A 15,530-nucleotide genomic window follows, 5' to 3' on the forward strand; every position below is an offset into this window, starting at 1 on the left:
TACCTGTCCCCAGGCCAATCACTGGCCTGTTTCTGTCGCTAGATATTAGTTTGCATTTCGTAGAATTCTATATTAAATGAATCATACAGTGTATACTTTTGGGGGGGGAAATCTGGTGATTTTCACTCTGAATAATTCAGAAGAATTGCATATATCAGTAGTTCCTTTCTGTTTATTGTTGGTAGTATTTAATTGTGTGAATATACCATAACTTTTTTATCCATTCACCTGGAGTTGATATTTGGGTTGTTTCCATTTTGCACTTTTTTCAAATACAGCTGCTGATAACATCCTTGTATAGTTTTGTGTAAATATACATTTCACTTCACTTGGATAATACCTAGGAATGGTGTAGCTGGATCACATGGTAGTCTTCTGATAATGGGTTCTTTATCCACTTTTATATTTGAAAAAGCTTCATTTTTGAAAGATATTTTCAGTAGATTTAGAATTCTAGATTTATGGTTTGTTTCCTCAGTACTTTAAAGATATTGCTTGTCTGTCTTGCTTTCATTGTTTCTGATGAGAAATCTGCTGCCGCCCTGATCTTTGTATGTACATGTCTTTTTTTCTCTGGTGGCTTTTAAAACTTTCTTTTTATCATTTGTTTTGAGAAATTTGATTATGTTATGTTTGATGTAATTACTTATTTTTCTTTTGCTTAGTGTTTATTGAACTTCTTGGAAAGTTTCAAGCACATTATAGTTTTAATCACATTTGGAAAATTTTTAGTCATTATTTTTCCAAATTATTTTCTGTTCTCTGTCCTCTCTACTTTTCACGGAGGACTTTAAGTACTCATGTTTTAGGACACTAGAAGTTAAACTCACAACTCATATATGTGTTGTTTTGGAATTTTTAATTTGTTTTTTGCCCTTCAAGTCTTTCCTTTCTATCTTCTGTTTTTGATCATTTACATTGATCTAGCTTCAAATTCACTAGTATTTTCTTTTGTGATGTGAATGTGCCACCAATCCCATCTAGTTTTTTTTATTTTTTAATCTCAGACAATGTAGTTTTCATCTCTAGAAATATTTTTCTCTTTTTTTTCTGATTTCTTTGATGTCTCTATTCAACATTTTAAACAATATATTTATAAATAACTGTGTGAATTGTCTGCTAATCATAATATTCATAATATTATAATAATATTTATATCAGTTTTATATTGGTTTTTCATTTAGTTTTATTTATGCTAGTAAAGTCATGCTCAAAATTCTCCAAGCCAGGCTTCAGCAATATGTGAACCGTGAAATTCCAGATGTTCAAGCAGGTTTTAGAAAAGGCAGAGACACCAGAGATCAAATTGCCAACATCCGCTGGATCATGGAGAAAGCAAGAGAGTTCCAGAAAACCATCTATTTCTGCTTCATTGACTATGCCAAAGCCTTTGACTGTGTGGATCACAATAAACTGTGGAAAATTCTGAAAGAGATGGGAATACCAGACCACCTGACCTGCCTCTTGAGAAACCTGTATGCAGGTCAGGAAGCTACAGTTAGAACTGGTCATGGAACAACAGCCTGGTTGCAAATAGGAAAAGGAGTACGTCAAGGTTGTATATTGTCACCCTGCTTATTTAACTTATATGCAGAGTACATCATGAGGAACGCTGGGCTGGAAGAAGCACAAGCTGGAATCAAGATTGCTGGGAGAAATATCAATAACCTCAGATATGCAGATGACACCACCCTTATGGCAGAAAGTGAAGAGGAACTCAAAAGCCTCTTGATGAAAGTGAAAGAGGAGAGTGACAAGGTTGGCTTGAAGCTCAACATTCAGAAAACGAAGATCATGGCATCTGGTCCCATCACTTCATGGGAAATAGATGGGGAAACAGTGGAAACAGTGTCAGACTTTATTTTTTTTTTGGCTCCAAAATCACTGCAGATGCTGATTGCAGCCAGGAAATTAAAGACGCTTACTCCTTGGAAGGAAAGTTATGACCAACCTAGACAGCATACTAAAAAGCAAAGACATTACTTTGCCAACCAAGGTCTGTCTAGTCAAGGCTATGGTTTTTCCCGTGGTCATGTATGGATGTGAGAGTTGGACTGTGAAGAAAGCTGATCGCCGAAGAATTGATGCTTTTGATCTGTGGTGCTGGAGAAGACTTTTGAGAGTCCCTTGGACTGCAAGGAGATCCAACCAGTCCATTCTAAAGGAGATCAATCCTGGGTGTTCATTGGAAGGACTGATGCTAAAGCTGAAACTGCAATACTTTGGCCACCTCATGCAATGAGTTGACTCACTGGAAAAGACTCTGATGCTGGGAGGGATTGGGGGCAGGAGGAGAAGGGGACGACAGAGAATGAGATGTCTGGATGGCATCACCGACTCGATGGACATGAGTTTGAGTGAACTCTAGGCGTTGGTGATGGACAGGGAGGCCTGGCGTGCTGTGATTCATGGGGTCGCAAAGAGTCGGACACGACTGAGCGACTGAACTGAACTGAACTGAATTTTCTGTTTATTTGCTTTCCTGGTATGATAGGCAGAATATTTAGGATGACTTCCAGAATTCCTCCCCTGTGAATATGATGGGGCATCACTTCTGTGGTATGGAAAGGAGAGTTTTACATATGTGATTAAGGTTACTACTCATTTGAGTTAATGTAAAGGACAGTTACAACCCACTCCAGTGTTCTTGCCTGGAGAATCCCAGGGACGGGGGAGCCTGGTGGGCTTCCGCCTATGGGGTCACACAGAGTCGGACACGACTGAAGTGACTTGGCAGCAGCAAAGGACAGTTATCTGCATCAGCTTAATACAATCACATGAGCCCCTCAAAAAGCAGAAAAATTTCCCTGGCCAATTATTATTAGAGCTACTCAATTGGGTCTGATTCTTTGTGACCTGATGGACTATACAGTCCATGGAATTCTCCAGGTCCGAATACTGGAGTAGGTAGCCTTTCCCTTCTCCAGGGGATCTTCCCAATGCAGGGATTAAACCCAGGTCTCCCGCATTGCGGGCAGATTCTTTACCAGCTGAGCTACAAGGGAAGCCCAAGAATACTGGAGTGGGTAGCCTATCCCTTCTCCAGTGGAGCTTCCCCACCCAAGAATTGAACCAGGGTCTCTTGCATTGCAGGTGGATTCTTTACTGAGCTATGAGGGAAGCCCTCCCTGACCAGTGGAAGAAGGGAAAATCAGAGAGATATGAATCATAAAAAGTATTTTATGTGCCCTTGCTGGCTTAGAGATGGGATGGGGTCACATGACAAAGGATGCAAGTCACCTCTAGAACTTGAAAATAACCCCTGGCTGTCAGTAGCAAGGAAATAGGATCCCTATTCTTATGGTTTCAGGAAACTAGATTCTGCCGATAACCTGAATGAGCTTAGAAGCAGGTTCTTCTTCAGAACTTCCAGGTTAAGAGCCCAGCCTGGCAGACACAATGATTTCAGCCTTATGAAATCTTTAGCAAAGAGTGCAGACCCTCCCACTCAAACTGTGGCCTACAGAACTATTGGGTAATAAATGGGTGCTGCTTTAAGGCACTGTGTTTGTGATAATGGGTAATACAGCAATGGAAAACAAATATACCTGGTAATCTCTAAATGAATGCCAGACATTTTGAATTTTAGCTTGTTAGCTGCTGGGTATTTTTGTATTCCTGCAAATATTACAGATATTTTTGAGCTTTATTCTGGGTCACAAATAAATTATTTGGAAACAGTTTGATCTTTTGGATAATGCTTTTTTTTATTTTTTTGAATTATTTTTGGCAGTGCTGGGTCTTCGTTGCTGCACACAGGCCTTCTCTAGTTGTGGCAAGCAGGAGCTACTCTTTGTGTGGTTCCTAGGCTTTTTGTTTATGTGGCTTTGCTTGTTATTGAACACAGGTTCTAGAGCCCATGGACTTCAGCAGTTGTGGCTTGAGGACTTAGTTACCTGTGGCATGCAGAATCTTTCCAGGCCAGTGATTAAACTCATGTCCCCTGCATTGGCCGGTGGACTCTTAACCACTGGACCATCAGGGAAGTCCTGGGTAATATGGGACTATAGCATTGTTTAGTCTAAAGGTAATTATTCTCTATTCCTGAATCAAGACTGAATACTTAGTCTGAGGAACCTTCTGTACATCTCAGGAATTCTGTCTCTGGATAGCTGTATTTTTTCGTTTATGCTGGCCTTGAAGTCTAGCCCCCTCAGTGCAATCTCAATACTTGTTTCTGTCTCCTTAACTCAGGTAGTCCACTTGACTCCACCTGAGTTCCCCCTTTCTGTACTGATGTCCATTAGCCTTTAACAATTTTTTTTTTTTTTAGTTGTTTGAGTTGAGAGTAAATACAGACTTTCTTTACTTTGCTGAAAGTCCTTGGTTACTTTTAAATAATTAAAAACTTTAAATAAAATTAAGTTTCAATTATTTAAGTTTAATGGGACAGCTTTTCCCAGGAAATTCTCTTCCTAAAGTGCTTACTATATGCAGTGTCTAAAATTTTAATACTGAAGAACCATTTTAAAATTTTAGTACACTGACTCTCGCCCAAATGATGACAAAGCCATATCTCCAGATGGCTAAGCTCAGTGGTCCTCAGTTTCATTTGAACACCTTTCATATGTATTTGCCTAAGGAAATTACAATTATTTTATGCTTGGATAATTATAGCCCATTATTATTTGACTAACTAAACTATTAAAATGAAAAGATAATGTTATTTTTATTTCTCAAATAGAACAGAAATCCATCTATTCAATGCCCCCCCAAACAAGCCTATAGTCATTTTCTGTGTTAACTGTGCAACTATTAAAAACAAATGTTATTCACATAGTCAGATTTCCTTGTTTCTAAATTCTGTACGTCGGTTTTAATAGGCATATTATTTAGCTTTATATTTTCCCTCCCACGTGTTTTATCCACATAATTCTGTAATTCTTCCATGTAATTATAGAAGCGACTATTCATATACACTAGAAGATGATGTAACTAGTTTTGTTCTGTGCCCTGTAGACAGCTTTTGAGAAGTGCTTTTCTTTCTATAAATTTTTTTTATAGTTGTCTTAAGTGAGAGTTTTTAATAAGTTTTTCTAAATAAAGCAGGAAAGAAGATAGTTACCTCAAAGAACCTCTGGGAGAAGAGATTTTGTTATTTTGGCAAACATTTCCCCCCGCTATTTCTTAATAGTTAACAAAGACATAATTCTATGTGTGGAGAATTGATGTTTTCTTACTTGATACTTAAATGTGCTATAGGTACTTTGGAAGTTCGTCTAATGGGCTGTCAAGATATCCTAGAGAATGTCCCTGGACGGTCGAAAGCAGCATCAGTTGCACTACCTGGTTGGAGTCCAAGTGAGACCAGATCATCCTTCATGAGCAGAACGAGTAAAAGTAAAAGCGGAAGTAGTCGAAATCTCCTAAAAACTGATGACTTATCCAGTTCAGTAATCAGATTTTTTTTTTAACAATCAAATAACAAACTAAAGTCCTATACAGAGGGCTGAGCAGTGGGGACAGAAGAGTGAGAAGAGTCAAAGTTGGACAACAAACTTTAAAATTATGATTTCCATAATTCAAAATATCAAAAGCTATAATGACAGGAAAATTTTAAAGGCTACAAAATTTACCATACTGAAAATGTTGGAAAACTGAATAACATAAAGCGTTAATTTCTTTGGAATAATGAAATACTGAACATCCCTCTTTATGACAAAATCTTTGTGTCACATCTTGATTCTTTAAATGGAATAATGACACTTCTAAAGTAATGAGGAAATTTTGATAAATAACCATGTTAAATTAGGATTATAGCCTACTGTCTGAGAAGTCAACTGAAATGGGGGAGTGGGTAAAGGTGGTAAGAATAAAATACAAGAGGTTTTATGAAGTACTTTGGCGATACTCTAAAGTAGTCATAGACTATGATATAAATATATAACTGGTGGGAAAGGCATGTAACAATTCAGCCTAGTACAGTATATCTGCTTTTCTGTATATGGAGAGAGACTTCAGGAAAAATGTAAAAATCATTTAAGGTAACAACCTTAATAAATAGCAAATGTAGAGGGAGAAAAACTGGGTGATCGATGATGATATATAAAAATACACCCACACATACATGTGGCAAACAGCTACTGGCCACCTGTTAGTCCTTTCAGTAATTTTCTGATGTAAACGAAATAGCAATTACTATTTATGTTTTTATAAAACACAAAAGATAACTTGGAAGGGTCTAGTAGGAGTATGTGTGTGTTTATATACAGCTAGCTGTTTAAGATTTAAAAGCTTCAGTAGTGAGTAAGAAAAACTTATTTTCAAAGTATCATAAGACTTTTGTTGACATTAAACAGTGTTATTTCTATTTTAAAGGTTTTAAAATACTTAATCAAATTTTGAATTGTAATTACAGATGATGTCTGTGCAGTTTTGAAGCTGGACAATACTGTGGTTGGTCAAACTAGCTGGAAACCCATTTCCAATCAGTCGTGGGACCAGAAGTTTACACTGGAACTAGACAGGGTAAGATGAGAAACTTTTTACCTGAATTTTCATTATAATTCATTTTTCATGTATATTTTATGTTTTAGAAGAGTTTGATAAATTTTATTCTTAACAGAATCCAAGAAGAACCTAGGTATTTTTGACATTTCTCATCTGATGAGGTATATATAAATCTACCTTATCAGATTGCTGCAGGAGCTTTCATTTGTGCAGTGATTTGAAAATATATACTTTGTACTAACCTGAAAGATCGACAACCAGGTGAGATCTAATATTGAACTATTTTTTGAATTTTAATAATGTGCTCTCTAACCACTAAGGAGATTTTTCTGACTCACCACTTGTGGGTTATATCATCAAAGCTGGGTTTGAAGTGAGCTGTTGTGCTCAGACAGACATTCCTCCATGTATCTCAGTGGATTTCATGGATACTGTGAGTGGCTAGAATGTAATCTGTAGCTGCAGAACCCAGCAGAAGTAAACTTGGTCCAGAGTAGAATTAATTCCATGGTGATAATTTTATTTACATTCTGATTTATCCATTGGTGTGTGGGAAGAAAATATTAAAATTTAATCATAATTTTATCTAAAAGATAAGAAAGATGTTTTTATCATTTAATATTTAGTTTAATGGTACATTTGTCTTTTAAAATTACATATATTAGTGAAAGCAGGTTTATCGTGCTTAATGATGATATGAGGTGGCACTTACTGCTCTGGCCTCTACTTTTAAAATATTTTTTCCAGTTTATTTCTTTTCTGTCTCAGAGGCAGCATCTTAATCAGGCCCTCACCGTTGCTTTTCTTGGTTCAAATACTATATCAGCCATTTAAATGTACTTGGACAAAATGCTTAACTTTTTGTGTATATCAGTTTCCTTATCTTTAATACTATCCACCTCACTGAAGGGATTTCCTGGTGGCTCAGCAGTCAGAGAATCTGCCTGCAGTGCAGGAGACACAGGTTTGATCTCTGGGTCAGGGAAATTCCCCTGGACAGGGAAATGGTAACCCACTACAATATTTTTGCCTGAGAAAGCCCACGGACAGAGGAGCCTGGCCGGCTACAGTCCGTGGGGTTGCAGGGGTGGGATATGACTTAGTGACTAAACTACCACCACTAAAGAACTTTTGATAGGGAAATTGACATCTGATTTAGATGATCAGATATAAATAATACAAATATCATTGTTGTTGTTCAGTCGCCAAATAGTGTCTGACTCTGCAATCCCATGGGCTGCAGCATGCTGGGTTTCTCTGTCCTTCACTGTCTCCTGGAGTTTGTTCAAACTCATATCCATTGAGTCAGTGATGCCATCCAACCATCTCATCCTCTGTCACTCCCTTCTCTTGCCGTCAATCTTTCCCAGTATCAGGGTCTTTTCTGATGCTCTGGTCTTTTCCAGAGTTGGCTGTTTGCATCAGGTGGCCAAAGTATTGGAGCTTCAGCTTCAACATCAGTCCTTCCAATGAATATTCAGGACTGATTTCCTTTAGGATTGAGTGGTTTGATCTCTTTGCAGTCCAAGAAACTCTCAAGGGTCTTCTCTCGCACCACAGTTAAATGCATCAGTTTTTTGGCACTCAGCCTTCTTTATGGTCCAATTCTCACATCTGTGCATGACTACTGGAAAAACCATATCTTTGACTGTATAGAGCTTTGTTGGCAAAGTGGTGTCTCTTCTTTTTAATATGCTGTCTATGTTTGTCATAGTTCTTCTAAGGAGCAAGTGTCTTTTAATTTCATGGCTTACAGTCACCATCTGCAGTGATTTTGAAGCTCAAATCTGTCACTGTTTCCATTGTTTCCCCATCTATTTGCCATAAGTGATGGGATTAGAGGCCATGATCTTCATTTTTTGAGTTTTAAGCCAGCATTTTCACTCTCCTTTTTCACCTTTATCAAGAGGCTCTTTAGTTCCTCTTTGCTTTTTGCCATTAAGGTGGTGTCATCTGCATATCTGAGATTGTTGGTGTGTCTCCCGGCAATCTTGATTCCAGCTTGTGATTCATCCAGCCCAGGATTTCACGTGATGTTCCTTGCATGTAAGTTAAATAAGCAGGGGCTTCCTTGGTGGCTCAGACTGTAAAGAATCAACCTGCAATGAGGGAGACCTGGGTTCAGTCCCTGGATTCAGAAGATCCCCTGGAGGAGGGCATGGCAACCCACTCCGGTATTTTTTGAAGCTTCCCTGATAGCTCTGTTGGTAAAGAATCTGCCTGCAGTGTAGGAGACCTGGGTTTGATCCCTGGGTCAGGAAGATCTTCTGGAGAAGGAAATGGCAAACCACTCCTGTATTCTTGCCCATGGACCAAGGAACCTGGCAGGTGACAATTTACAACTTCGATGTACTCCTTTCCCAATATAAATAGAAGCTAATATAAAAGTTACTAGCCCATAATGGGACAAAGTTTATAAAGGAAGGAAAAAAAAAGCTCTAACAATCAAATCTTAAGCAGTATCCCTAGCATAGGAAAAGAAAGAAGATTTGCCAAGGAGAAGTAGAAAACTCTGGGTAGAATCAGATCATAACCTTATGAAAGCTTATCCAGTATCTAGTGAAGAGTTGCTGGGATGGTGAGATGATGAAATTCCTGTTACAAATGAAACACTTGAAAGAAAATGGAATTTAAAATCAGTTATAGATTTAACTAAGATTTGGTAGCTGTCTTTAAAGTGAAAAGGAGGGGCTTCCTTTGTGTCTCAGTGGTAAAGAATCCACCTGCCAATGCAGGAGACATAGGTTCAATCCCTGATCCAGAAAGATCCCACATACCTCAGAGCAACTAAGACCCTGCACCACAACTGTTCAGCCTGTGCTCTGGGAACCACAACTGCTGAGCCCCTGTGTTACAACTACTGAAAGCCCATGTGCCCTAGAGCCCATGCTTGCAACAAGAAGAAGCCACAACAATGAGAATCCCATGCACTGCAACTGGAGAGTAGCCCCCACTTGCTGCAACTATTAGGTTGGTACAAAAGTAATTGCAGTTTCAGACCATGAATTTTAAATCATTGTGATTAGGCTCAAACCCATTTTTAGTTATCAAAATAAGAAAGTTGTTGAGATGCTTGAAGAAATGGTAGATGGTTGGTGAGAGGTTAGATGAATATAGTAGATGAGGCAAAACTCCGTAGCCCAATTTGTTCAACTTTTGAAGTGTTGGTTATGTGATTATGCGCTCAGGCGTTGCTGTGGAGAATTGGGCCCTTTTTGTTGACCCGTGCTGGCTGCAGGCATTGCAGTTTTGGTACGTCTCATCGATTTGCTGAGCTTGGTTCTCAGATGTAATGGTTTCTCTGGGATTCCAAAAGCTGTAGTGGCTCAAACTGGAAGCAGACCACCAGAAATCATGACCTTTTTTTGGTGCAAGTTTGGCTTTTGAAAGTGTTCTGGAGCTTCTTCTCAGTCCATCTGCTGAACTGGTCATTGCTGGTTGTCATACAACCCACTTTTTGTTGAATGTCACAATCTAATTGAGAAATGGTTTGTTGTTCATGTATACAGTAAGAGAAGACATGCTTAAAACGATGATTTTTTTGGTTTGCAGTCAGCTCATGAGGCACCCACCTATCGAGCTTTTTCACCTTTCTGATTTGCTTCAAATGCCAAGTGACTATAGGATTATTGACGTTGAGTTCTTCGGGAACTTCTCACATAGTTGTGAGGGGATTGGCTTTGATGATTGCTCCCAGTTGGTCGTTGTCAACCTCCAATTGCCAGCCACTATGTTCTTGTCTCCTTTGCAAAACTTCTTGAACCACCACTGCACTGTCTGTTTATTAGCAATTTCTGGGCCAAATGCATTGTTGATGTTCCGAGTTATCTCTGCTGCTTTATGAACTCGAATAAAAAAAGTCACTCAAATAAAAAATGTCACTTTGAATTTTTATAGTCTAAAATAAATATAAAATAAACCTCAATTATTAAGTCATCAGCAAAAAACATAAAGTAAGAAATGCACATTCAAGTTATGTATGGCGGTTTTGTTCAGTCACTAAGTCATGTCCAACTCTTTGCGACCCAGTGGACTGCAGCACACCAGGCTTCCCTGTCCTTCACCATCTCCTATAGTTTGCTCAAGCTCATGTCCATTGAGTCAGTGATGCCACCCAACCATGTCATCATCTGTCGTCCCCTTCTCCTCCTGCCCTCAATCTTTCCCAACATCCAGGTCTTTTCCAATGAGTTGGCTCTTCACATCAGGTGGGTGAAGTATTGGAGCTTTATTTTCAGCATCAGTCCTTCCAATGAATATTCAGGGTTGATTTCCTTTAGAACTGACTGGTTTGGTGTCCTTGCTGTCCGAGGGACTATCAAGAGTCTTCCCCCACACCACAGGTTGAAGGCATCAGTTCTTTGATGCTCAGCTTTCTTTATGGTCCAGCCCTTAACATCTGTACATGACTACTGAAAAAACCATAGCTCTGACTATGTGGACCTTTGTAGGCAAAGTAATGTCTCTGTTTTTTAATCTTTGTCTGGGTTTGTCATTGCTTTTTTTCCAAGGAGCAAGTGTCTTTTAATTTCATGGCTGCATTAAATTTATACATCATGAAATTAAAAGAGCAGGAGTCACCACATTTATTTAAGAATGTATTCCAGTATCAAATGGCAAAGTTCAACAATGTGAAACTGCAATTACTTTTGCACCAACCTAAACAGAAAAGCCTATACAGCGACGAAAACCCAGCACAGCCGAAAATAAATAAAATTATTATTATAATTTTTAAATTATAGGGAGGAACACATAAAACAAAAATTAAAGTAGGGATAGCAGTGAGATTTCCATTTGTGTGTATTGACTAAATGGATTGGTAGTAACTTCCTCAAGCTCACTGTTAAGGTTTATTGGATGAGTTGTTGTTTATGCTGATCAAGTATCAGTGTTTGCCAAGTGCTCTAAAAGGGGCAAGTGGTAGATTGTAGTACATGTTCTTTTCATCCTTGAACATCCTTGACTGTATGCTTTGTGAGTGTGGAAGATAAAGCAGAATGAATGATGGTAGATTTCATTTCAGTACAAAGAATAGTACTGTTAAAAAATAAACTGAGCTGCTATAGTAAGTTCTGTCTCAGTGAAGTTTTTTAACTTTTCATTTTATATCAGAGTGTAGTTGATTAACAGTGTTTTATTAGTTTCAATTCAGTTCAGTCACTCAGTCGTGTCCGACTCTGCAACCCCATGAAGCACAGCATACCAGGCCTCCCTGTCCATCACCAACTCCCGGAGTTCACCCATTGAGTCAGTGATGCCATCCAACCATCTCATCCTCTGTCTTCCCCTTCTCCTCCTGCCCTCAATCTTTCCTAGCATCAGGGTCTTTTCCAGTGAGTCAGCTCTTCCTATCAGGTGACCAAGTATTGGAGTTTCAGCTTCAGCATTAGTTCTTCCAATGAATATTCAGGGCCGTTTTCCTTTAGGATTGACTGGTTTGATCTCCTTCCAGAGTGATTATATGTCAATAAATTTCAGAGCTGATAGTAGACCATGAGTGTCCTTCAGAATGCTCTTTCTTCCTTGGTAATTTGTATGAGATTGAAAGTTTACAGTGGCAAAAATGAAGAAACAGTAGAAGGTGATGAAAACCTGGTAAAGAGTGAATAATTTACTATTACCCAACCTGCACACTTAGAAAACTACAAAGTTTGATAACTGTTGTTTGGTAATGTTTTACTTGCACTGTAATCTTCATCTGAAATTGTCTTTCTTCTTCATGACATGAGACTTTCTTCCCACTTTGGAGTAATTCTCCCTTGAAACATTGAAGACACTGCATAGCTAAGTAAAGCTATTCATCCCTTAGGCCAGTTCAACCTTCTGGGTTCCTAATGTGCATGTTACCTATCCCTAACTGGATTAAAAGCTCCTCTTTGGGGAAGGCCACATTGCTAATCATGATAAATCCTTCTGTTTATGTAGTATATTTTGCCTTTCATGTGCTTTTTTAGTTTTTATTTTATCCTTTATATTTTTAGAATATTTATTTATAGAAAATGTTTATAGAAACATTTATAGAAGATATTATTTTAAACTGACATGTTCATGCTCAGCATTTGCTTCCTGTCAAGCTTCTTTGCTATGACATTCTAGAACTAAGTTGTCTATACTGTTTTTCTGTTTTCCAAAATACAAAAATTCATAGGTCTTTTCATTTATTTTTTAATTTATATTGTATTTTTGTCATGCCATGTAAACTTGTGAAATCTGTTTCACAACAAGGAACTGAATCCAGGCCATGGCAGTGAAAGCCCAGAATTTAAACTTCTAGGCCACAGAGAACTCCCAGATAGGTGTTTCTGGAGTTTTGAAATACTCTAGAAATTATCTAGATATAGAATGATCTAGAAAAGTTAAAATTATGTTCCTAGGAACTTGGGGCTCTTGCAGAATCATTTCAGATGCAGCACAAACTGTTTTTCTGTGTGTGTCTTGTTTTGATTTTGTTTTGAGATTCAGGGTAAGATGTCATTTGAAATTTGCCAGTTTAAAAAAAAAGTTTTGAAAATTACTGATGTAATCCAGCCTCCTCATTTTATCGATTGATAAGGATATTTTGTGTCCTAGAGGTTAAATAACTAGCCCAAGGTATAAACTAGGATTCTGAAGTGTACTATCAGTTCTGAGTTCTTTCTGTTCTTATCAGGTTACCCTTTTTATATTTCCTTATAAAATTTGGTCTTTATTAGTTTATTAGAAATACAATAGCTGTCTAATTTCACATTTTTTCTGAATTCCCTCAGCCTTCCTCTAGTAAAAAGTTGAATCCTTCCATGAGAGATTGAAATAAAAGCAATAATCTTTATGTATAACTTCTTCCCATTCACATTTCCTTTTAATTAACTTTGCTAATGTAATGGGGAACCATCTTTATCAATATTAGAAACAGGATGAATTTTAACAGGAACCAGTTCTGTTCAGAGCAGAGTACTAGAGAATGTTCACTGATCAGTGGAAAAGGAAGAAGAGAGCATTGACAGAGTGGGAGCCAGTAGAAAGGTAGTAGGATTAATGGATTAGAAGTAACAGTAAGGTCGAAGGATCAGTGGATGTTGAGGGGCTTGAAAGACTGAGCTACTAGAATGTTAGGAGGTGATGGTCAGAGAGAAGGATGCAAACAGCTGAGGCTGTGGAAAGATTATAGATACTGGTGGGAGTGAGAGGCTGAGATGTAGGAATGAGGACAAGATTAGTAGAGAACTCGAGGGATTCCTATTTATTGTTTTTGCATTATCAGAAATTGCCAATACATACTATTAAACTATCCACACTCCTGTCCTCATTCTTCCATATAATTAAATCAGTAACTTAGGGTTTATATTATGAAAGTGAAAGTTTTAGTCACAGTGTGAAAAGTATAACAACTTTTCAGTTCAGTTCAGTCACTCAGTTGTGTCCGACTCTTTGCGACCCCATGAATCACAGCACGCCAGGCCTCTCTGTCCATCACCAACTCCCAGAGTTCACTCAAACTCATGTCCATCGAGTCAGTGATACCATTCAGCCATCTCATTCTCTGTCGTCCCCGTCTCCTCCCACCCCCAATCCCTCCCAGCATCAGACTCTTTTCCAGTGAGTCAACTCGTCTAAGTATTAATAATTCCATCCCCAGCATCAATACTACTTTCATTTGCCTGATTCAAAACAAGGTTTCCTCCCTGATACTGTTGGAGAATACAGAAAGTAGACGTCTCCATTTCAAATCTAAAATAGTGTAGTCTAAATTACCAACCTCTGGTTCAATTATGCAGTTTATAGTTCCAAACATAACTGTTTTCAAAATACTTAAAATTCTAACTTGAATAGAATAGTATAGCATTAATAATTACCACTTCTAAATGCCATTGTTGATCTTGGAATAATTATACTTCCCCTTTCATGACAAATATTCTCTCCATTAGTAATATCAGAAAGAAGCAGTGAGGGAGGAAGTCCTCAGCTCATGTGCTCACTGCCAAGGTGTCTTTTCCTTGTCATTTTTCCTGATTGTCTGTGAGACCTTCTAGCACATTGTGTCTTGACTAATTTTTTTCATGTGTTGTTTTTTGTAAGTATTTTCTGTAAGTCAAATGATTTTATTATGCATACTAGGAGTTTAGATAATAGGATGCATAAGTTCACAAATTGAAAGTTTTTATATGAAAGAAATAATTTATTACTTTGTTGAGCCTAAAGGAAAAAAACATTTCTCTCTATGGATGATCCACAAAATTCTGAAAAACAAAATAATGGAGAAGTCATGCTTTATAATTTAAATGTATGTAGATTATGACTTACATGTAGAGGTCTATTTATGGCTTCACCTCCAAATTATAAACTGTGTTCTACAAGTATATTTAATAATTAATTGTTAAAACCTTAAATATATTTTTCCACATAAGCATTATTTTTGATGACTATACAGTTTTCCCTCATATAGATATGGTATAATATACTTGTCCCTGGTTTTGTGTGGCTTTTTTGTTTTGCTTTGTCTGATGTTGTAATAAATGAATATCTTTCTGTAAAAAAAAAACTAAGTTTTTGACCCCTATAATCACTGGTCCTGTTACTCAGTATTATTCTTTAGAAAATTAAATGACCTAAAATTCTTAAAAGTGTTTGGCATAGTGTGTGGCACGCTGAAAGTAGAGAATAAATGCTGTTTACAGATGCTTTCCTGATTTAGCATTGAGATAAATAAGGTTTGGACTTCCATGGTAGTCCAGTGGTTAAGACTCCACACTTCCAACTCAGCGGCCATAGGAACAATCCCTGGCCAGGGAAGATCCTACATGCCACATAGCCAAGTAAATAAATAAGATAGAAATAAGAAGGTTTGAAATGGGTTCTTTGAGGTGAACACTGAGGTCATACAATAGCACAAATGATGCCAGTTGGAAGAGGAAAATCCAAAAGATATTGAAGCTGTGAGATGGGTAAGAGTTTCTGTGGTCATTCATCTGTATTGTTCCCAGTTATGTATTCTTTATCTAAAAGGAATACCTTAACTGAGGAGTATCAGAATATGAATTTCTCCCTTTAGTAAAATATATTTTTGTTAAAGTAATACATAATAGAGAAACATTATAAAAGCA

At 37.6% G+C, this 15,530-nt stretch overlaps 1 protein-coding gene across 1 annotated transcript in view; it reads left to right on the forward strand.

Moving 5' to 3' along the window:
* PKN2 (protein kinase N2) overlaps positions 1-15,530 on the forward strand; it is a 151,466-nt gene that overhangs the window by 95,537 nt on the left and 40,399 nt on the right. Inside the window, exons 7-8 of the mRNA XM_055403815.2 lie at positions 5,203-5,388; positions 6,359-6,468. Of these exons, the coding sequence (XP_055259790.1) occupies positions 5,203-5,388; positions 6,359-6,468 (296 nt within the window). The remainder of the gene's footprint in view (positions 1-5,202; positions 5,389-6,358; positions 6,469-15,530) is intronic.

The sequence above is a fragment of the Moschus berezovskii genome, chromosome 4 (assembly GCF_049115385.1).
Source record: "Moschus berezovskii isolate FMDL1 chromosome 4, NW_MosBer_1.0, whole genome shotgun sequence".
Taxonomy (NCBI): Eukaryota; Metazoa; Chordata; class Mammalia; order Artiodactyla; family Moschidae; genus Moschus; species Moschus berezovskii.